The sequence below is a fragment of the Ruditapes philippinarum genome, unplaced genomic scaffold (genome assembly GCF_026571515.1).
Source record: "Ruditapes philippinarum isolate M1 unplaced genomic scaffold, ASM2657151v2 ctg885_1_1_1_1, whole genome shotgun sequence".
Lineage (NCBI taxonomy): Eukaryota > Metazoa > Mollusca > Bivalvia > Venerida > Veneridae > Ruditapes > Ruditapes philippinarum.
This window is the reverse complement of record NW_026857915.1, coordinates 110,423-133,356: the sequence shown is the minus strand read 5'-3', so window position 1 is coordinate 133,356 and position 22,934 is coordinate 110,423. Positions and strand designations below refer to the sequence as shown.

Genomic DNA, 22,934 nt, shown 5'->3' with positions numbered 1-22,934 from the left:
TAAAAGTCCCGACAGGCACTTGGATCTGCCATTCATCAGTACCTTACAACTGTGCCCAAATCAGCGTACCGTGACGCCTTCAAGAAGTGGATACATCGGCCTGAACTTTGCATTTCTAGCCACGGGGAGTACTTCGAGGGCATGAAATGAACTCCTTTGAGCTAATTTGAAATTTGACGTCTCCAGATAGAAATTAGCAATATATTTCGAACATCCCTCGTATATGATAAGAAAGACGACAGTATGGTATAGTGTATAGTATAGTAAATTATCCATAATTAGATTGTACCCGATGCAAAATCTTACTTATGTATTTTAGTAGATTATATTCAATAAGGCTTTTCTGCTGTCCTTCCTAAAATAATTAAACGTTATATTTCAAGAGGTTATAACCTACTACCTTAAGACATACCGCATGCTTTTACAGTGGGACACTACGCTTTCCTCTTTTGAATACATCTGACGGATCAAGCGGGAAACTATGATATAGAGTTCTTAAAACCATTGGGACTTATTGTATAAATTTTGTCTTCTGCATTGTCTTCTGCATTGCCTCGTCGGACCCTTGTAGTCTTGATGCTCTGTTTTTTTAAGACATGGGTACTTTTGTTATGATCTTTTGATTTACTTTTATATGTATCTACATGAGCACAACTGTTAGAATTTCGCTCTTCCTTGTGCCCTCTGCTTTTTTGTTTGTCCTTTGTGTATCCTGTTTGTCTCCTTGCCATTAGTCTGCTGTTGCTGGGTTATGTTCTGGGATACATTTATTGAATGCCAGTTGAACTTTCTAAGCAATGCTTTTAACATTTCCATTACAGTATGAGGTGTTAAAACAAAGAACTAAATAGTTAATAATATTACAATCTCCTCGTCCTAACTCTTAGGTTTCTACAAATTATTGTCATACATGTTTAAGGCGTGATATTAATGATCCCATTATATATTCTATCAAACACAAATGAATTTTATTCTAGTATCAGAACATTGACTGGTCAATATTAGTGTAAGTGGCATATATCACTTAACAAAATAGTGTTTATTATGTCATCTGTCTAACTAATCCACGAAATCTGATCTGGTCTTTCAAAGAATATTATAAAACTCTTGTCACTGTTCTAAAACTAGCATTAGGACCTACCAGAACAATAATTTCTGACACATTTATAAGATCCTGTATGTTGTAATTGAGGTTGTATACCACACTTAAGTGAAATTATTTATATGTATATAATTATGGTTATAAAACAATTTTCAAACATCGAAGAATATGTATATTATGTACTGCAAATATTTGTACATATTACATGTAATCATTAAACTATATGCATTCATTTCTTATTGAAAAATTTGACTTAGATATTATAGGAAATATTTTTTTATTACCTCCCTTTATTTACATGAAATGATAATTTCGGTAATGTCTGTATATATAATGCTTTTTGGAACTTACAAAATTGATAAAACCTAATTTGATCATTAAATTTATGATATAAAATAGAGAAAAACAGAATCCCTAAAGAAAGCCCAACACGACATAATTGAAAATGTTGCAGACTCGGTTTGATTGAGTTTGTTCATGGACGGTACTGGAAAGTGCAAGTTACCGTCCACGCCTCCTAGCACCGGCTTAAGCAGAATTCAACATTTAACACGTGAATTCAACTGGTGAATATTTGAATTTAGAAACATCCGCAGATGTGTTCATACGACGGTTATCATGGAACCTTCAATGTGGCACAGTAGTACCATTCCATGAAAATGGGCGTATGGTCCCCAAGTAAAAGAATGCTTTTGCCCTAAACTGGAAAACAATGGGCGGAACTAAATAAAATAAAATTTTGAAAGGGGATCTGAGGTTATGAACCCTGCATATCACAGATTAGACTTTAAAAGACAAATTTAAAAAGCAGGTAACATATCCTAAGGGTGATTATACAGTATTCAAGTCGGAATACTGGAACCACACGAGTTGAAAATGGCCAAAAAGAAAAAAACTTAAAGTACCATATAACATGTTTACACAACAACAATGCCGTGCTCAACGATCTTCAAGGATCGAAAATATAACATCATTGATTAAGTGTACGGGCAGACATTTTACAACCGCCACAAGGCACAAATAACACGGATGTGACAATAAAATAGAAAAAAACAGAATCCCTAAAGAAAGGCCAACACGACATAATTGAAAATGTTGCAGACTCGGTTTGATTGAGTTTGTTCATGGACGGTACTGGAAAGTGCAAGTTACCGTCCACGCCCCCTAGCACCGGCTTAAGCAGAATTCAACATTTAACACGAAACTGGTGAATTTTGAATTTAGAAATATCCGCAGATGTGTTCATATGACGGTTATAAAACCATAACAAAAATTGTGTTATAGGATCCTAACACTGTTTATTATACCTGTCAGTCAAATTTTGTTGTTTTTAAAAAGCATTTCCCTGTACAATTCTTTTCAACAAATATCTTTAAAGTAATACAAGTCAGTTAAAACAAATTTCTTATACCTGAGAAGTATGCGCAAACATGACTCCGGACTTCCTTCCGTCTTATCAGGGTGAATATCTTCAAAAGCTTTGTTTTCTTCAAGCCGAATGAGATACTGAAATGGTGTTTGAAATACTTCATTGCCAAACTCTTCCTTGTCGAAGAGTTGATCCGAAACATTCTGACCTGAAATTAAACGTACGAATTAAAAAGAAATCAAAACTAATCAATCTGAATAGGTAAATTGACAATATCACCATTTGCTTGTATACATATTTTACTAATGAATTTTATGCTAGTGGACTGTATTTGCCATTGCCGTCCATTAACTGGCTTAATCGAACCAAGCATGCTATGTTTCACATTTTGCCGTTTTTGGCGTTCTTTTAGGTTTATGATTTTAAGTTATATCCAAAGAAGCAAATTTTGGTCTCCATCATATTAAAACAGTTTATTTAAAAGCATTAAAATATGTAGCTTTTGCTCTCACCATACCTGTCATTCAAACATGAACCAAATCTAAATAATCTAATTCTCAAAGTAAATGACATATTACTTTATGATTACTTTTATTATCTGTCATTTCATATATATAGGAAATTTTACAAGCTAATACTAGTAACCATAAGTTTGGTTAATATCGCACTAAACTAAATTGATTTGTTCATGCATCATATTTATTGTCTCTACAACAGAATGAATAGCAGTAATAAAATAAACTATTTTCATACCATTAACTGCAGATTTTGTAGACACTTCACCTTTCAGTTTATTTTCCGTATATGCACGTAAACATTCCTCAGGTGATCTACATGTTAAATCGGGGAGAATGCTTAACATTTGATGGGCACATTTGTGTTTATCCCCCTGTTTTAAATATTATGAAAATCATATAATTATCAATTTCTTGAACTACATATGCTTTTAACCTAATTGTAGGTAACATTTTTAATTTAACGATAAATATACAATGTAGTTTCCAAACCTATTAGGCAGAAGGCATATTATTGTTGTTCCGAATTGAATTATTTAGTGCAATATTTATATCCTTAGTTACATAATTTGATTAAAGTAGTCGACTAAACTAATACGTAGTGAAAAGTACAGTTTACCTAATTTAGTTGCAAATACAAAAACGAGACATGTATCATTGTCATAAGTGTTTTTTTTTTTGTTTCTTTTTAAAGTAATTATATATAAAAGAAACTTACTCTTTCGTTTGCAACTTTGATCATCAGTGGCATAGTTTCTATCAGGTGCAGATCATTTTCCGACTTCGTCCATACATATCCGGTCCTGTCTGTCAAGCGTCCGAGAATCAACATATGGAAAAGTAAATAGTCAACTCCTTCTTGAACCTTCCCAAGAAAGAAAAATAGTTTTCAAGGTATTATAAAATTCTCAGTGTATAAAATGAACCCTTTTATATTAATCAAGTTCATTTTAATATTGATTGTTATATTAAAAATTTCCGATACCCTATATATTACAGTGTATATCAAGAATGTACAAAACCGGTACAAATTAAACCAATGTATAATAGACTAAATCTACGTAACGTTCCTTACTACTCGATTTTTTTTTCGTGTTTATATGCAGTGAAAATAGTGCTAGCAACTGCTGCATTAAAAGTAAAGAACAAACCTCATTAGATATATCTATATGGAATAATCTTGCTGCTAGCTCTTTAGGATAAATCGATCGATTGAAAAGTCGTTCAATAACATAGTGAATGTCTATCTCTTTCTCTTGAAGCGGAATGGTTATTATTTCAGTGTTTACATCAGCAGAGTTCAGTATTTTCAATGTCTGTCCTTTTCTGTTCATAAAAAGTGTTTTTCCTACACCTGGACGCCATGATTTTATGACACGCACAGATGATCTGATAAAATTATAACAATTCACTTTATATAGTTCACACTAGAATTGTTTCATTTACATATACATGTAATATACACATTTATAATATGTGTGAATTAATAAGTTATCAAGCTTTGAGAATGTTAAGCATTTACTACATGAACGTTTGTGCCATTTATTGTAAGGTTCAATATTTAGCACTTTTGCGATAAATATGTTTGCTAAAATATATACAAATATTCTGTTTATTCCAAAAAAATACATATAACTATGTAGTGCCCATATTTAAACTTATATCAGAAGCAACAGTGTACCTTTCATGATCTGCATAAGCCGCTGGTGTAACTATGCTGTCCTCAGATTTTTCAACTGCAAGCTTTAACCTCATCAAAGATCTTAATCTATCAAAATCAAATATCGGCGGTTGTCTCTTGTATTTATGCAAGAATGACACCAGAGTGCTTGTTCGATGCTTGCTGTCTGATTCACAAATCACAAAAAGTCGAAGTGATCCACCTAAAAACATTAACTATGATATTGAGAAACTGGCCATTGCAGGTATTTCCCATCCCATATATAGCAATTTAAATGTAACTCCGTCATTTATGTAATGAATCATAATAATTGTATAAAGAAACCCTGATACTTAGTCTTAAAAAATAAATCGGACATTTAGGAAAAATGTCTTTCTTAGCAAAATTAGATACATAATGCTGTACAAAATCAATTATATATTATCTGACCATCCCGGTCACTCAAAAACACAATGTTTTATCATTGATCAACAATACTGTTCAATGTTTAAATCATTTAGTAAGGTACTTTACTACTTATTGGTTATACAAACAAAGTAAAATTCTGACATAATCATGACAATAAAATGCTAACAAAACAAAATATTGAACGTGAATTGGTCCATAATGGAAGGTCATTAATAATACAAATTCATGTCAAAAGTATTTAATATCATATGTTAAAACTAAACACGAAAGAATTTATATGCTGATGTTGTTAAAAAGTTTGAAGTACATTTTTCGATATGACATATCTTTGTATGTAGCAGATAATAAATTGTTTTAGACAAACAACATATGTATATTGATTTTGATAAAAGTATTCATACTAAATCACGTAGACCTCTATCAACATCTGTCTTTCAAGGAATATATCTGATAAGAATATTAAAATGATAATTCTATATTGCTTTTATGAATTTTATGAATTTTTAAGGTTATTTTTTATCACCCTTTTATTTTAATTTTTACTTTTTTTTTACAATTATCATCTTTTATTTAGATATATCATACAGTGAACTTGATGATTTTCAAACAAATAATGTTAACATTATAACTATACTTACATTTGGCCTGTTGTAAATGCTCCTCTAATTGTCGTTTTGCCGTTTCTGAAACGTTATATGGTAACAATTCTGTGTTCAACAGACAGTGTATTTTGTTACCTTTCTCAGCAAATACTCTTCTAAAGAATATACCAACCTTAAAAGAAAATAAATACCATTTAAGATCTGAAATCATAAAATAAAGTAATCCAGATTTTATATTAATTCATTTAACACATTACAAAAGGATAATTATATTGGAAACACTTTAGATATTGTACCTCCTCTTTTGTTGTGTCAGCCTTACACATCAATACTTCATCTGCACGAGGTAAAGGCTGTCCATTTTGCGACAAATAAATCGAAAGAGTTGTATTCAGAACATCATCTACAATTCAATATATAACATTATAAAATTGAGACATGATTCAAATCATATCCTACCGAAATTCATCACATCACACTTTTGATTTTAGTATGACAAGACCTTCTAACTTCAAGATTTACGCCAATCCATCCTCTACACATCATTTGCATATTCCTGATCATATCCATAGTTTTATTGCTTATAAATAGAATATATTTTAATTGGCTCAAACTTGCCAATATTGGAATTTTTATGTGAACACGGGTTTTCAATACTTAGATATTTGGCAGCCGATGCTGCACCCTTGAAACATCAAAATATTTCCATATATCTATAAACAATATTAATTTAACCTGATGGACAAACAATAAGGTTCGGAACTCCTTCCTTAAATCCCACAGGAAAAACTCTAGGTTTGATTCCAATATCTGTAAAGAAACCAAAAAAAAGAAAAAATTAAGTAAAACTTCAACAAAGTATCATTTGGTGACTTATGTGTGTGTGTATATATATATATATATATATATTATATATATATATATATATATATATATATATATATATATATATATATATATATATATATATATATATATATATATATTAACAGTTGATCGTCATAAATAATTGCACGACAATCGCAAAAATTTTGTTTTAAGGGATTTAAGTAACTCTAATGAGGGCCAAAACGTTAAATCATTACAATTGAATTTCTTACTTAGATCATCTGAAGCAATTAAAACAAAAAGATATGCAAACAATAATAGAAATACTATTTAGAAATTTATTGAAAATTGTATGTTGTGCTATTTTTTGTCCGATTTGAGTGAAAAGGGTTTTCACAATTTAAATTATTCCGGAAAAACGAGTGAGTGAATTTCCTGAAATTATGTACACATGTTATTGGTCTTGACTAACATGAAATGGAACATTTTATCTTTTCAAATTATTTCCAGTCCCATCATGTCAATAATAAAAACTCAGTGGAGTCCCTTTTATAATGCTAACATTTTAAAGTGCATTCTACCAAAGGATTTTTTTTCAAAATAACCATTACCTCAACTTCACCATTACAAAATATTGATAAGCATTTTCAAATAAAAATACAAAAGTCTTTACACTTACCATTTGATGACAATTGTTCTAGAATAATTCCAAGATGTTCAATGCTAAGATAGTCCTTTACATTTGATTTTATAGATTCAAGGAACTCTTTCCAAAGTTTCTGCAAGTCTTCTATCAGGTACTTTACACCGATTTCACTATAATATTCACATTTCACAAAATATTTTAGATTATACATATTTATATGAATGCTTTTCATCGTATTTAATATTATTATATGATCTAAAATAGCTGCAATCTCATTGGTCCAAACTGTAGTCAACAGAACTTTTTATAAAATCATATTCACTGGGTGTAGTATCACATTAACTGGCTGAATTGGATTTTCCAAGTCTAAAAATAGATTGAGACTCATATTCAATGACCATACACCGTAGACTGTTAATAACGTGTGTAAATTAAAAAATAATTGTTGCGTTTTGTTCGTTATGGCATATTTCTCGATTGAAATATCATTACTTTACTGTTATACTTAAAGATCCTGTAACATATTTTTTTCATGGTTTTATTTCATAAATATGATAGTCGAATTAAGATTTGTCAATATTGTAAGTTCCAATAAGCATTATATATAAAAAAAAATTACCGAATTAAACATTTCATGTTAATAAAGGGAGGTAATTAGAAATTAATTTTCTATAAATTATCAGTCAAAATTTCCAATAAGAATTGAATGCATATAATTCATTGATTAAATATAATGTGCAAAAATATTTGCAGTACACATTTTACATATTCTTTGATGTTTGAAAATTGTTTTATTTGCATAAGTATAAACATATAGAAATGTTTGCAAGTGTGGTATACACACAGTAAAAATATCAATCACAAAACATACAGGATCTTTAAAGACTAAACCGCATTGATGAGTATAAACTTGAATTACTTTTGTATGCGCAGCGTTCGCTTAGTCGTTGCATGCACGCCTAACACGTGCGTCTTTTTTCCCGCGCTTCAACTAGGCAAAATTTGTACATGTATATAAGGATGTACTTTTTCGTGATTTTTTTTTAATTCTTAGCCTATTCATATAATAAAACAATTATTGACTAGTGAGCCATTGAATATGATGTGATATTCACCGGCAGAAAGTCATATTGACATCGGCTATCGCCTCGGTCAATATGTCATCTGCCGGTGAATATCACATCATATTCAATGGCTCACCAGTCAATAATTGTATATTATTATATGATCTAAATATAGCTGCAATCTCATTGGTCCAAACAGTAGTCAACAGAACTTTTTATAAAATCATATTCACTGGGTGTAGTATCATATTCACTGGCTGAATTGGATTTTCCCAGTCTAAAAATAGATTGAGACTCATATTCAATGATCATACACCGTAGACTGTTAATTACGCGTGTTAATTAAAAAATAATTGTTGCTTTTTGTTCTTTATGGCATATTTCTCGATTAAAATATCATTACTTTACTATTATACTTAAAGGCTACACCGCAATGATGAGTATAAACTTGAATTATTTTTGTATGCGCAGCGTTCGCTTAGTCGTTGCACGCCTAACACGTGCGTCTTTTTTCCCGCGCTTCAACGAGGCAAAATTTGTACATGTATATAAGGTTGTACTTTTTGTGATTTTTTTTAAATTTTTTAGCCTATTCATATAATAAAACAATTATTGACTAGTGAGCCATTGAATATGATGTGATATTCACCGGCAGAAAGTCATATTGATCTCGGCTATCGCCTCTGCCAATATGTCATCTGCCGGTGAATTTCACATCAAATTCAATGGCTCACTAGTCAATAATTGTATAATATTATATATTTGTGACGAATGATCTTTAGACATCAATGTCATTCAAGTTTTGATAACAAGGCCAAAATAAAATAGGTTTGTTCGACACATTTATTTATACTTTTCGTATTGATTATTATACTTTTTACAGTTTAAATGGTTTATATCTACTATATAAGAAAATCTGATAAATTCATATAAACGAACATTTTTAAATGACAGTTTGATTGTTCAAACACGTTCAGGACTACTCAAATGAAGTCATTTCAGATTTTATAACCTCCCCAACTTTGGCAATTATTTTTTCCAGCATTAACATTGACAGTATCTAAAAGACACGTTGAATATTGTATGAGATTGTATGACCTATTGTAGGATTGGATATCGTTTATTGTCGGATATTTTAGATATATTTAATTGTTCACTTTGTAAATTACATGCATATTTTAGTTATACTAATAGTATGTACCTATATTGCCCAACGGCAGATACACTTTTGTCTATTAAGGACTGCATTGAAACTGCAGATTGGCTCCAGCCAATAAATTTACTGTCTTTAGTTTTTCCTGATTCATCCATTTCATCTAAGTCTTCATCCTCAGCATGACCCATGCACCAAAGAATACCTTTATGAAAATAATATCTTACATATGTTGTTCCATTTTAAGTAACCATTAGAATATCTAATCCCAATATCAACAACATTGATAGATATGTTTATCGCGACATTAGCATTTCAATGTAAAACATAGAACGACTTAGAATACATTTGCTTACATATAATTACTTTATTGGTTTATAAATTCTTCTAAAAAAGAAAGAATTTACAATATAAATATTAGATTATCTAATATCATACTTTTATGTTAACATTTTGCTTTCAGATGTTCAAATAAGCCAGTTTTTTAATGTTTGCATGATATGTGGTATGAAGACATTATCATTTTTTCTTTGGACGTAGACTTGATTAATGAATTAAAATAAAATATCAATAAAAATGGAGATAAATAATCAAACATTTCAATTTATAACTAGTTTTATAAATAATCAAGGTCGGACAAAATCTGACGAAATTTAAAAGAAAAGTAATTTAAGGTTGCCAAACCTTCAGAATAATCATCTGGATCAACATGTTTGAATGCTCTTTCAGCCAACAGTTCGCTTTGCCCTGCCTGAACAAGCTTCTGCATAAATCGAATTCTTAGCTCGTTCTCGTTCTTAGCATCGTTTTCATCATTCTTGTCATTGTTTAATGAATGAATATCATGTTCTTTTCTGTCTAATAGTTCTTTTGCTTGTTTCATCGCCTCAATTACGTCATCTACAACGACAGTTTATTACTTTTGTTGTTATTTTCAAATGGAAAAAAGTAGATCTTATCAAATGAAAAGGGAAATATATTGTGTATTACTTTACCAACAGGTTATGATAGCAGCTAAAGTATATAATTTAAATGACACTTAGTACTCGAACCTTCAGTGCAGTCCTCTTTTACGGCAGAGAGAAGAGGATAAATCAAATGAGAAGGTTGTTGTTCATCATCTCCAAACTTCAGAAGCTCCTTTTGAAGAATAACCAACTGATCCACAGTAAAATAGTTGAGATTTTGATATATTTCACGTTTTTCTTCTATATGTTGTAGCCAATCCTTCAGACAAGACTCCAAAAATCTTGCTATTTTTGGAATCATATCCTTCAGGTCTTCATTTACTGAGCGTCTTCCCTATAAAAATTATATAATTAATTAATATGTTGAATTCATATTCCCCGCAACACAACGAAAATTACTTCAATGAAGTTACTTAGTATTACGTACTCTAGAATATAAAAGATAGCACATTCCATTAAAGTAATACTCTCGTGAAATGTGGTCTACACTTTAAGAAACGTGAAATTATGCTAAACACATGTTCCTTGTGGTTTTGAATAACCAAAGTAACACATCTTTATTCATAATTTCAAGACTCCTTTGAAATATTCTGTCAACGCATTCTGTTATATTTAAGTTATTTATGTCCAAATGCTCCGTCATTTTGACGCTAAATGTCTGAACGAGCAGGTTTAGAAAGGCCTCAGGTAGAACCAGCGATGTTCCGTAAACTAGCTGGATAGCTTCCTCACATGAGAGAATCCATAGTCCCTGTCGGGATTCAAACCTACAGCAAACGGCGATGGATACTTAGGCAAATAAATGACAAAACTATCAAAATGATTTAATGCACTCAAATCACGCTAAAATGACATTTTCCAGTCCCAGCATGAAATTCTGTATAAATTCTATTTATTTTGGGTTTGAAGCGTAAATATATCTAGATGTATTGAACGAAATTTAGACGCCGACAGAATCACCGAAAAGATTTAAAACAAGCCATGTGACTTGAATAAACCCTGGAAGCTACAATAACAGATTTTGTGGATATTGGATGATTGTAACAAGTCTAAGTCATTCATTTGATATGTTCTTTAACGTTTCCATAGTTCACTGTGGATCTTAACGCTCTAACCTGACCAACGCGGGTCAAGTTAGGAAACCAGCATTTTATTCTTTATAAGGAGAAAAGTTTTGTTCCTATGACTACCTAGTTTATTTATTTTGAGGATATTTACATAAAGACGAATGAAAAAATCAAAACGAAGAAATGAAAATTTTGCCTGTGTCTCCCTTTTACACTCGGCCATGGACGTCCTAAAATCACAGATACGGATGAAATAATATTTTACGATGGACTTTTCTTAAACTTATTCATATTTTCTCCAAATTCTCTAAGTCAAAAAAAAGAAAATTTAAGAGTTATATCTAAAACAATGCTTTGCCATTTTCACTTTTGAGAATATCATAGAATAATGCGAATAATGCAGGGTTTTAATTAAAATGTGCATTTTTATAATAACGAAGGCCGGTGGACCTGAATAATTAATCACAAAGCATTTGAACTATTAGCATACTGTAGTAATGCGCAAGAAAACTTGACATCTACTTAGATGTACGTATGCTTACCCTGACCTTTAATTTGAATAAAAATAGATTTAAGCACAAACATTTTGTAATGCTGTGTTGAAATTCTTATTGTGCCTACTCATCTGGTTATTAAGATTAGACAGGCCAGCGATCTATGCATAGCAGGGCAACTTATGAATTAATATAAGACTTAATTTGAGCATAGAAGTTATTTTGTTTATTGACGACATATTTGAAGTTAAATGGCGTTAAACATTCCATTTTTATGCCGTGAATGTGTGTTTTAAAATTCACCCGATTATAATATGAAGCTTGATTGGAGCGTGTTAGAGTTGGAGTTGCATATTTATTGGAACATTTCTAAATCATAAATTCATAAAAATGAAATATACCTTCAGTTGAGAAACTTCACTACCGTTTGCAAACTCCATGGAAACACAAACCGGTCGAGTTGGGTCAGGGTCACATATGAATCTCACAGACCATTCTTTGAATAAAACACAGCCCGAGCCGTATAGTTTTATAAACACATTGCTGAGTCGTGTGATACTGTCAAGTATCTGTTAAATGAAAACATGATATACATACCAACAATAAGATTATAAAATATCATTTCCGGAAAGAATGGAATTTCCTTTGTAAACAAAAATCAAATCTATAAACGTATTGTAAAATTACTTTTATTGTTCACCCAGAGCACCTATGGGGTACATACCATTGTAAATCGTTCTACATTTTCAATGCCCTTTTCCGCTTTTCCAGCAACTAACATCAGCCTACTTTGAAGATCTTGAAGTTGAGCAAAAGTGTACTCTCGGAACTTCCTAATTCCTGTCACCCCTGGAACAGTAAGTTTTATTGTGTCTTCGACTTTCTGAAATGGATATACATTGCAAATGAGTTATAACAATTATTTAACGAAGACATAATCAATTAAACTTATGCAATGTGTAAACATATATTATCATAAGTTATATCTGTGTTGGATACGGTTGAAAACAATTAAGCGATTACCAAAAAACCACTATCCAGGGTTTCCAATTTAATATCTTTTCTCGTAGTATGCCTTCCGATAATTATTGTTCCATCAGAGTTAATAGCATCGGTCTGCATCATACATGTAACTTCTACAGATCCATGAGCATTCTTAATTTCTTTCAGCCATTCAATCTGACTCTCAGTGTCAGCCTTTAAATACACCAAAATACGACTGGTAAAGAAAGAATACAATTAAAACAGCAATAACAAAGTAACAACAATAAAACATCTAATAAAAAGGTAGATTTTGTTTAAAAGCGAGTATGTGTGAATATATTACGAAACTAATATACATGTATTTTTTACTTTCAAACAGTAGTGTGTATTTGCATTTTAACGTAATATTGTCATTACAACGATACCAAGAATATTTTGACAAAATATTCTTCATAGGTAGTATAATCGAAGTGGTAAATGAGCGAAACTTTCAAACTCTATAACTGTTATCTAAAACACTTACTAATTGCTTTGGAAGTTTGGAATTTGCCTCTAGGTTTCTCCATACAATTTTGCACAAATCTAGAAGGTCTTCAAAATCACATCTGCTTGGTAGATCAAAAATCAGGGGTGCATATCCATTCACTGCAGAATGTAGGGTTTGGACCTTTCCTATATTGAACGGATCATCTCCAATTGCAATGAATGCAAGTTCAACAAACACTTGAAATTCTTTAAGCCCAGCTATTAAAGTAGGCAAAAATAACAAAATGTATTTCACTATATTGCTAGTTCAAGATGATAATATCTATTTTATTTCTTAAGTTAGAAAATGTTGAAACTTGATATCAATAAATACATAAGTTACCCAATAAATTGTAAACTATTTTTTTTTCGTCTTTAAAGATTACCTGAGTAATACTTGTGGCAAACCTATATACGGTCTATGTGAAAAAATAAGTTGTCAAATTTAAGTACTTCAGTTAAAGTAAGAAAGAAACATATATAGAATAATGAGAATGTCTGTTGTTAATTCTTTATCATGATCAATCTTTCATATCTAAAAAAAAGCAAGAAGAACCAAGAAGAATATTTAATAATTTTAATTAATAGTTAAATATTATTTGCTTTTGTGAACAAGTTAATTAAATATCATTTGTGAAAGGATATAACTCATACTTGTATGCATTGATTCCTTGAGCCATTGGACAAGGGTGTGACACTCGAGAAAAGTGTGAATGCAATTGATTCTAGCCGTTGAAAATCCTTCAAGAAACGTGTATGTGCTGATAAAGGAATCGTCAAAATGTTCCATTTTTAATTGAGCCGTTTCATCCTTCGGGAAAAAATATAGATTTAAAATTATTTCAATAAAATGTCAATTATCCTGAAAATACTTTAGTATCATGTTATAAATTCATGATAAAAAAATAATAAGAATATTTTGTTTGATAGGCGGATGGTTTATAACAACAATATTTTATGATCAAGGTTTATAACTACAATATTTTATGATCAAGAAATGACAACAAAATCACACTTGCTTCGTTTATAGCATTAACCTCTAACAATCCTTACAAGCAGGCATTATATGTGGGACGAATATTAGACCAAACAGGGTACCTATAAAAACCTTTATGGGCAACATATTAACTCACTTTATGACATTAAATAAAATTGCACTAGCAGATGCATTAACATATGATTTGGCTAATATAGTGTTGAGGTTTTAATCCATGTTTATATGCGATTGCTAAACCATTTCCACTTCCGCATTTGATTAATACATTCATGAAAAAATGAATGTACTTTTAAATTATGCTGGTTCAATCTAATGTCTAAGTGAATGATGTTCCTTTAAAGATATACAGTGTATATATTTATTTATGCCTCATTTTAGTAAAAACTTTCCCCATATGTCCTATATGAGAAACATATGCACTTTACCAGATACAGCTCATATGGGTTTGCTCATAATAGACACATATGGGTCCTGGAAGGGTTAAACAATATATCATAGTGCCTACATTGAACCCGTAACCTATATGGGTTAACCCACATAGGTGTCACATGGGTTAAATATTGTCATTCCATATTAGTATTCCCATATGTATCGCATATCGTTCTTAGACGAACGCCGATATGTTTCTTTTACATGTAACCCAAAACCCAAACTATTTTGCTTTCTTCAATACCGTCACTAGGTTTCATCAAAGTATTACGAGAGGTGGTTTGCATCGAAGTCATGTGTACGGTACGCAGCGACTGATAATGCATTTTGTATAAACAAAACGTGTTTCAATGACAGGACGATGTGTGCGACAGTAATTTGCTGAACATAACATTATACGTAAATTGATATCACATTGTTCAAATATATCACTACATTTTAGGCTGACTATAATGAAAAAACCTTGAAAAAACCCGATGTTTCTTTGACTCTCAATGCGGTAGCCTTTGATTCAAATGATATTGATTAACACAAATCATTTGTTAATTGTCTAATACCCATTACAATTGGTTTAATCTTAAATTATTATGGTTTCCGTGCATATTAATCATATTTAGAGATGATATTTTCTATATTTTCAATGTGTAGGTTTCTCACAGAATGTATGTATGGTTATAAACGTTCGCTCACAATCTAGAGTCGACAAATCCCATCCAAAGGAAAATGTCTCGTACACGTCTTAAGACAATGACAGAGGAACGACAAAATATCGCCACAGAACTTTAAAAGTCAAAGGCATTGATTACGATGTTATGCATTAACTACTATCTTATTAACGGACCGAAAGATGTAATAATAAGGTGTTTCTACATACAATTATATTGATGATTTTTTCATGGTTTTATTTCATAATATGATGCTCAAATTAAGATTTGTCAATATTGTAAGTTCCAATAAGCATTATTTATAAAAAATATTCCCAATTTAACATTTCATGTAAATAAAGATAATTAGAAATTTACTTTCTATAAATTCTATGTAAAATTTTCCAATAAGAAATGAATGCATGTAATTTATTGATTTCATATAATGTGCATAAATATTTGCAGTACACATTTTACATATTCTTCGATGCTTGAAAATTGTTTTATTTGCATAATTATATACATATATAACTTTTTGCAAGTATGGTATACACACAGTACCAATATCAATCACAAAACAAAAAGGATCTTTAACTTTTAATGATATTAATTGTCTGATCTGAATAAGTTCCTTGTGTTTTTTTCAGGTCCGCATTTGCCTTGCTGTATAAGTCCCTCTGCCTAAATGTGTATTTGGCGTCTATAGCTTTGATGGTCACATTGAATCAAGATTAAAGATTAAAATGAATATGATGAAGTTGAAAGTATTGATTTAAAATGCATATGTGTACTCAAAATATTTGTTTAGGGTTTTGCAATATTTATAACAAGCAGACGCGGACGGCGCAAAACAGAAAATATCGGAAGGTATTGTTTTGCATTGTGGAAAACTGCTCAAATTAGATTGAACTTCCGAGCATGGCTGGAAAATCTGAAGGAATACGAAGCGCATCCTTTTGCGCACCCTCTTGCCGAGAACTCAGACAACTAGAAGAAAATAGTTACCGTGCTCAAATGCAAAGAGCATAATATATCAATATCTATCAAAAAGTACAAACATAATGAAAAGTCAAAATGTTCTGTACTTACAGCGGCAATAACCTCAAGCTCATTGTAATTTCCCGACAGTCCAAGTTTCGACTTCAAATCTAATAGTATTTTAGCACCGGTCCTACAATCTTTGTGAAGTTTGTATTTCTTCAGCTGGTTCAAACGTGTTTGTACCACTTGCTCGGTTATTCTCATGTTTCTCAACTCAGAAGCAATCACTTCATCGTCGTCATGACACGTCTTGACAATCAAGTTTTCAAAGTCACGGAAAGAAATGGTTCCTTCTTGTATTAGTTTCGACTTATCAAGCCAACTAAAAAATCATCAATAACAATGAATACCTTAAGAAAACATTACCTATTATTTGTTTAGTCTTTGATCTCTTCATTACAAAACACCGGTGGGGACATTTCAACTTCATGAATTCACGATTTCAACTTCATGAAGTCACGATTTCCACTTCATGAAGTCACGATTTTAACTTCATGAAGTCACGATTTCAACTTCATGAATTCACAATTTACTGAGGTTAACATAGAGCGCTATGTTATTTATCTCATTATACCAAATATTGTAGGAAGGAAACAATAGTATCAAACACACTGCCGCTGATTCCTGACCTTGAAATCGTGAATTTATGAAATTGAAATCGTAAATATATGAAGTTGAAATCGTGAATTCGTGCGTGAAACTGAAATTAAGACTTCATGAAGCTGAAATCGTAAACTCGTGAATTCCGTATGTTGAAAAAGTGAATTTAACAAAGTTAAAATTGTGAATTCACGAAGACGAAATCGGGAATTATAAGTAAGAAGGAGATGTCCCCCCCCCCCCCAGTTTTTCGTACTTAATTGATAGCGTTGGTCTTCTTCCCGTACATAAACATTGAAATTCTTTTAATAACTTTTAATACATTACAAGTGAATTTGCAATATATATAAATATATTTCTCCACCTAACACATTACATATTATATAAATATCTGATCCCTCTGAAAGTGATAATACATAATGATAACGAAAGGCGTGAATTGAGGTAAACATTCACTTTATTCACTATCACTATCTAGCGCTATATTTATTTTATTATACGAACTATTGTAAGAAAAATCAATACTGTCAAACACACTGCCGCTGATTAGCAAGTTTACGTTTACATTCATCTTAAAAGTTTGCAACACCAGAAGTATTCATTTAAAAAAATCATATGCAGGCCTGTGATTTCCCAAATATCTATTATTTTATGTACACCAGATAACTTTTGTTATGTCCAGTCTATTTAAAGTCTCATTTGAGGTATACCCTATATTATTTTATGACATTGTTACAAATTGCGTGTTACATCATTGCCAGGTCACGTTAGTTATAACAGAAACAGTACCTGATTGAAACAGATTTCCATATATTGACAACATCTTCAAGTGATGTACAGCTATCGGCATTTTTCTCACAAGCATGTTCCCACATTTTTAGAAATACTGCACTTAGTTGGTATTCGCTCAATTGTGGTATAATTGTTCTGACAGACTCCGGCAACTTAAAGGCCGTCATTGAAGGCATGAATGTGTTAATGCTTTGCACCGTTTCGATTTTGACCGGCTTACAAATGTCATTCAATGCACACTTTTCAATAAATGCTTGTTTATTAAGCTCTTTTTCAATAGCTGAAACATCAACTGAAATAATAAAATAAAACATTAACTTAAAGTAGCTGCATGTGGAAGAAATGTCTACTTCTGGATATTTACTTATGAAAAAGAAAACTTACCATTTGGAAGTCTTTTGCAGAGGAACATTAGAGAAGCCATTTTCTTTGCGTCCATTTGAAATGCTTCAAGCTCTTTCATACGAACTTTTAATGCTTTGACTATCATCTTTCTGGTAATCTTTTTGTCACTTCGTTCTCCTTGTTTGGCGAGTCCAGCTGCTTCAACAAAGATATCTTGGAATTTGTAAGCAACCTTCAAATCTCCAACAGCAAGCGATCCGTGAAAGAGCTTATCTACCTTTGTTTCGATCATGGAAATAACCCTCAGAAGGTTCACTTTACAGGTGTCATTCAACAAATCAACACGCTGCGTTGTATCTAGTAAAAACATCGTAACAAATTTATTAAGATAAATATAAGAAAGTATAGATCTTAATAAATCAAATTTTATAAAATATTGGAGCTATTCTTTACTTTAAAGCAATTTGTGTATGCAATGTGTTTAAAATGCAGAAAAAATAAACATTCCATTAAAGGTAAAAATTAAAAACTATGCCAGGTACATATCTTCCATTAAATTAAATACTGTGTTAAGTTTAATTATTTCAAAATATGCTCTTAAGCGTAAAGCTGTGAAACATCAAATTACATTATTTTGTAGTGAAGATAATACTTTTGTTTCTTTATTAAACTTACAAAAAATATTCATGAAGTGCAAAAATGGTGGCAATTGAAGAAGCCTATCCAAAAACACTTCACTCTGAACATCACAAACATTTTCCATCACCTTTGACCATTCAGCCTCAAATAATCTTGACAGAAGGATACCAAATTTTTTTCTTTCAATCTCGTTAAATGTTCCAACGTCTATTTTATAGCATCTTTTCATGGCCTTCAATGCAAAAAAAATGTAAGTAATCTGAAGATAAGTTTTTTTATTCAGTTTCTTCAATTTATTTTTATTTCATATTCACCTGAATTGTTTTCAATACTGAAGTTAATTTATGCAATTCTTTGTTGTATTTTTCATTTGTTTTTCCATCTGTTGTCATATCACATACCATAAAGGAATAATTTATTTTCATGGCTATTAATAAGACACGAAAAAGGGACTCCGTTTGAGACTTGGATTACACAAAAACATGCAATAACTCATGCTCAATTAATAATCACTCGAACAATAGGCACAAGTGCAGAAGCAGAAAGTTAGAAAAACAACAAATATTTTCATTATAACGTTTAAAATGAAATACTTTATTGTAGTTTTAATATAATATTCTCTTTAGATATATTATTTTATTCTTAATTATTCTTCAAATACATAGTAAAACATTTTTTTTCTCATATTACCTGGTATGCAGTTTCGTGAAGACACTTCTGCATGCTTGGATTGTAGGTCTCTACCTGTTTACAATAAAGCTTCACAAACGTTTCTGTGCTTGTCTCGTAATTCCCTATCTACAAACAACTCACGTTTTATTATAACAATAAAGAAAACGACGTTCAGAACTCGAAAAATAAATATTTATGGTGCGTTTAATGACTGAAAGTTACATGAACTTGATTTCAGTTAACATTAGAGTAGAGTTCAAATCACTTGTTCTGCCGAGAGCTTCAAGAAATAAATCATAGTTACAATCAATTTGTCAGAAAACCCAATGAAAAATATATCATAAATGTATTGTAAAAATATTAGTCGCATACTTACAAAGGCAGTTAGTTTATGCTCCAAAGCTTTTGTGATAGTACTGTTCCATACAGTTTCAATTTCGTTGACCAACACTTCTTTGGGCATAAGGAAAGAATTCCAAACCTTTGAAATATATTATGAAATTTTATTTTTCAGAATATCAATTATCAAATTTCCTGTAAGATGCAAAAATAGCAATCACGCCATGCTTAAACAAAATGGCTTTAAAAAATCTGAAACTGATATGGTACAATAACACAGTATTCTTTCTTTACAACTATTCTCAATGTAATTCTACGCGTACACTATGAACCAGGCGGCAATGGCAATCACAGTCCAAACAACCGTGGAATAAACGGGACGAATACGAGTCAAAGAAGGATACCGATATAGACAAACGTGAAAGACATTTATTAAAGTGGGTGCCGTATCAGAATTATAAAATGTGAACGATTTGCCACATGAACTCCGGTGCATATGAAATACGTAATAAATTACAAATATACAACGAAAGGCGGCACCACAACCACCCCCACCACCCCACCCCACCCCACCCCCACCCCCAAAAAAAAGAAAAAGAAAAAGAAATAAAAGACTTTGAAACGACAAGACGCTGCAACAGTAAACAAATAATTCAAGGAAAGCCTAGGAACCCCAAGAAAACACAAAAACGCATTCATAAGCTGAGGTTAAACTCAAAAGTGCCTTTTTCAGTTTTATTACCTTGTGCTACGGTTAACTGCATTTCTTATGAGAACTTAGAGCGGTTTAAAATATTCGTTTTCTAAAGTTTCAGTAACTGCGCATCCCATGTAATGCTTTGCAGCCGAGTGTAGATCAGCTACAATCTGATTACACGGTTCGTGCTGTCGTGAACATTTATTAAAAGGCAGGTAATAATGTGATTTTTACACCACATATAATCGTCAATAACGACAACAGCAACGCTAAAATGATGGTAATAGAAAACTATGAACAAGAGAACTGGTTTGTTTTGTGCATGGATTATTAAATTTCGAGATCCTTAATAGGGATGCTTTACTCTAAACATATAAAAGAACCATTGTCGCGTCTTGAAACGGATCGACTGCTGTACCAACGCACTATTCTGCATCTATCGACTAACTCTTAAGGGGAATCGCAAATGTAGCCAGTCAATAAACCAAAAGAGAAAGAGAGTTTCATTTAAGTCATCGACACTGAAAACTTGCTGGCCTTTTTGCTGATGCAAAGACTGCATTATTGAAGCAACCAATCATCAATTTTTGTTGTCTAGGGCATTCATGGGCAGTCGCTGAGGTACCTTAATGCAATTATTAGTGTTTCTTGAGCGGTTGTTCTTATACCGTAGACATAAACGTTAAAAATCTCTTGGGTCCATGTTTGATCTATTGGCGGTTTTTACGCATCAAACCTATAATGCGATGGTAGCAATTTCAGGATGCTTCGGGTCTTGGAGCAACATACATGCATCTCTGGTACAATACGACTCAAATCTTAATTTGTCTTGACGGGAATAACTGAATAAGCCGTAAGGAGAATTAGCACCACATCACAAAACTAAGAGATGGAGACAACAAAGACCAAACTCCAACGGCGCAGTTTTTGTTGAATTTTACGACAACACAGTAGAGGTCTTACATGACTTTTCAGCTTTCATGGTGGATGAAAACCTCAGGTGCCTCTCTATGCATTATTGCAGGCATTGAGCTTCCTTTACTCGCTGTTTGCATTTTAAAAAACAAAAGATTTACAGGCTTTTACAGTATGAAGAAATTTGTAATATTTACTTACAAATAAACTGTCTTCTAAATGTGAATAGAAGTAGCTGTACTGTTTATTAAGCCACTTTATAGCTATCAAACATAAACCTCTAATAGTATCTATAACTTCTGTTCTGGCTGCCTTTGATTGTTGCAATTCATAGTTCTTTGAGGAGCATAAGAGATGCACGAAAATGCTGTTAGAAACAATGACGCTTATGTTCGAGTCCATGTGAAGGGCCTCTTTAGCTAAAACCAGAGAAAGGTTAGCTGCTAATTTCCAGTGTACTTCAGGCAGCCTGTAATTTATAAAATAAATCTGTTCTGAATTCTGATGTATTTGAATATTTGGGATATTTGGTTTTAATTGAAAAGTTTTTTTTTTTATTTCATATGATTCTGTACTATACATGAAATTGTTCAAATGAAACATAAGTAGCCTGGATATGTTTCCTAGCTGAATTTAATTGTTTGGGAATACTGCTTGTTCAAATAAAAAAAATATTTTTTTTAATTATTCTATGAATTTTATTCATTCGACATACATGTATACACGTATAGTAAATAAAATTGAAAATTACCAGATAAATCTGCAAAGTATGCATTCATTTAATAACAAGAAATAATATTTTTTACCTGTCAGTTTCCATATTTTTCAAATGATTCACCATTACTCCAGTACATTCGCAAACTAACTACAATAAAGATGTCACAAATATATTTAAATGCAATTTATTCCCTTCAAGTAAATACAAAATGTAGTTTTATTACTATGTATACAGGTTTATATATAATAAACAATACAAGTTTAAACAAATTTAAAATTACTGAGCTCAAAGTTTTGAGAAGCAGCCCCTGGTTTATAGTACGTATATATACATGTATTTTGTGTGTGTGTGTGTGTGTTTTCTCCTTTATATAATAGTCAAAATAAAAACACGTTCCTGTCGTCACAATATATTACTATCCCTTTCCTTGTCGTCAGAATTATATAATCCCCAGAAAGCAGAAAGAATGTAGACAATGAACGAGCATGCTTTATTTTTTATCCCCGACAGGTTACTAAGTATACCTGAACTCAAGATAATGCACTGTACATGTATTGGTATATTGATATACGATTTAACTCTGAAACTATGATACAATCTTCTTTTTTTAATTTTGAATTACTCAAGCTATTATTTTTAGCTGGATGCGAAAGCGTTGTGGTTTTCCCGTTGTCCGGCAAAAGTTAGCCACTAAAGTTAC

The 22,934-nt window shown here is 31.5% G+C and overlaps 1 protein-coding gene across 1 annotated transcript in view; it reads right to left on the bottom strand.

The window, feature by feature from the left end:
* LOC132751507 (E3 ubiquitin-protein ligase rnf213-alpha-like) overlaps window positions 1–20,042 on the bottom strand; it is a 66,164-nt gene extending 46,122 nt beyond the window's left edge. The window contains exons 1-23 of the mRNA XM_060741683.1: window positions 19,942–20,042; window positions 19,584–19,691; window positions 18,930–19,125; window positions 18,294–18,611; window positions 17,907–18,201; window positions 16,566–16,839; window positions 14,061–14,217; window positions 13,405–13,625; window positions 12,921–13,094; window positions 12,622–12,780; window positions 12,299–12,466; window positions 10,421–10,670; window positions 10,053–10,268; window positions 9,417–9,573; window positions 7,185–7,321; window positions 6,413–6,487; window positions 5,974–6,080; window positions 5,714–5,849; window positions 4,668–4,869; window positions 4,138–4,375; window positions 3,705–3,851; window positions 3,225–3,360; window positions 2,514–2,679 (exon numbers count right to left, since the gene is read on the bottom strand). Coding sequence (XP_060597666.1) covers window positions 2,514–2,679; window positions 3,225–3,360; window positions 3,705–3,851; window positions 4,138–4,375; window positions 4,668–4,869; window positions 5,714–5,849; window positions 5,974–6,080; window positions 6,413–6,487; window positions 7,185–7,321; window positions 9,417–9,573; window positions 10,053–10,268; window positions 10,421–10,670; window positions 12,299–12,466; window positions 12,622–12,780; window positions 12,921–13,094; window positions 13,405–13,625; window positions 14,061–14,217; window positions 16,566–16,839; window positions 17,907–18,201; window positions 18,294–18,611; window positions 18,930–19,125; window positions 19,584–19,691; window positions 19,942–20,028 — 4,124 coding nt within the window. The 5' untranslated portion in view covers window positions 20,029–20,042. The remainder of the gene's footprint in view (window positions 1–2,513; window positions 2,680–3,224; window positions 3,361–3,704; window positions 3,852–4,137; window positions 4,376–4,667; window positions 4,870–5,713; window positions 5,850–5,973; window positions 6,081–6,412; window positions 6,488–7,184; window positions 7,322–9,416; window positions 9,574–10,052; window positions 10,269–10,420; window positions 10,671–12,298; window positions 12,467–12,621; window positions 12,781–12,920; window positions 13,095–13,404; window positions 13,626–14,060; window positions 14,218–16,565; window positions 16,840–17,906; window positions 18,202–18,293; window positions 18,612–18,929; window positions 19,126–19,583; window positions 19,692–19,941) is intronic.
* Between the last annotated feature and the right edge of the window lie 2,892 nt (window positions 20,043–22,934).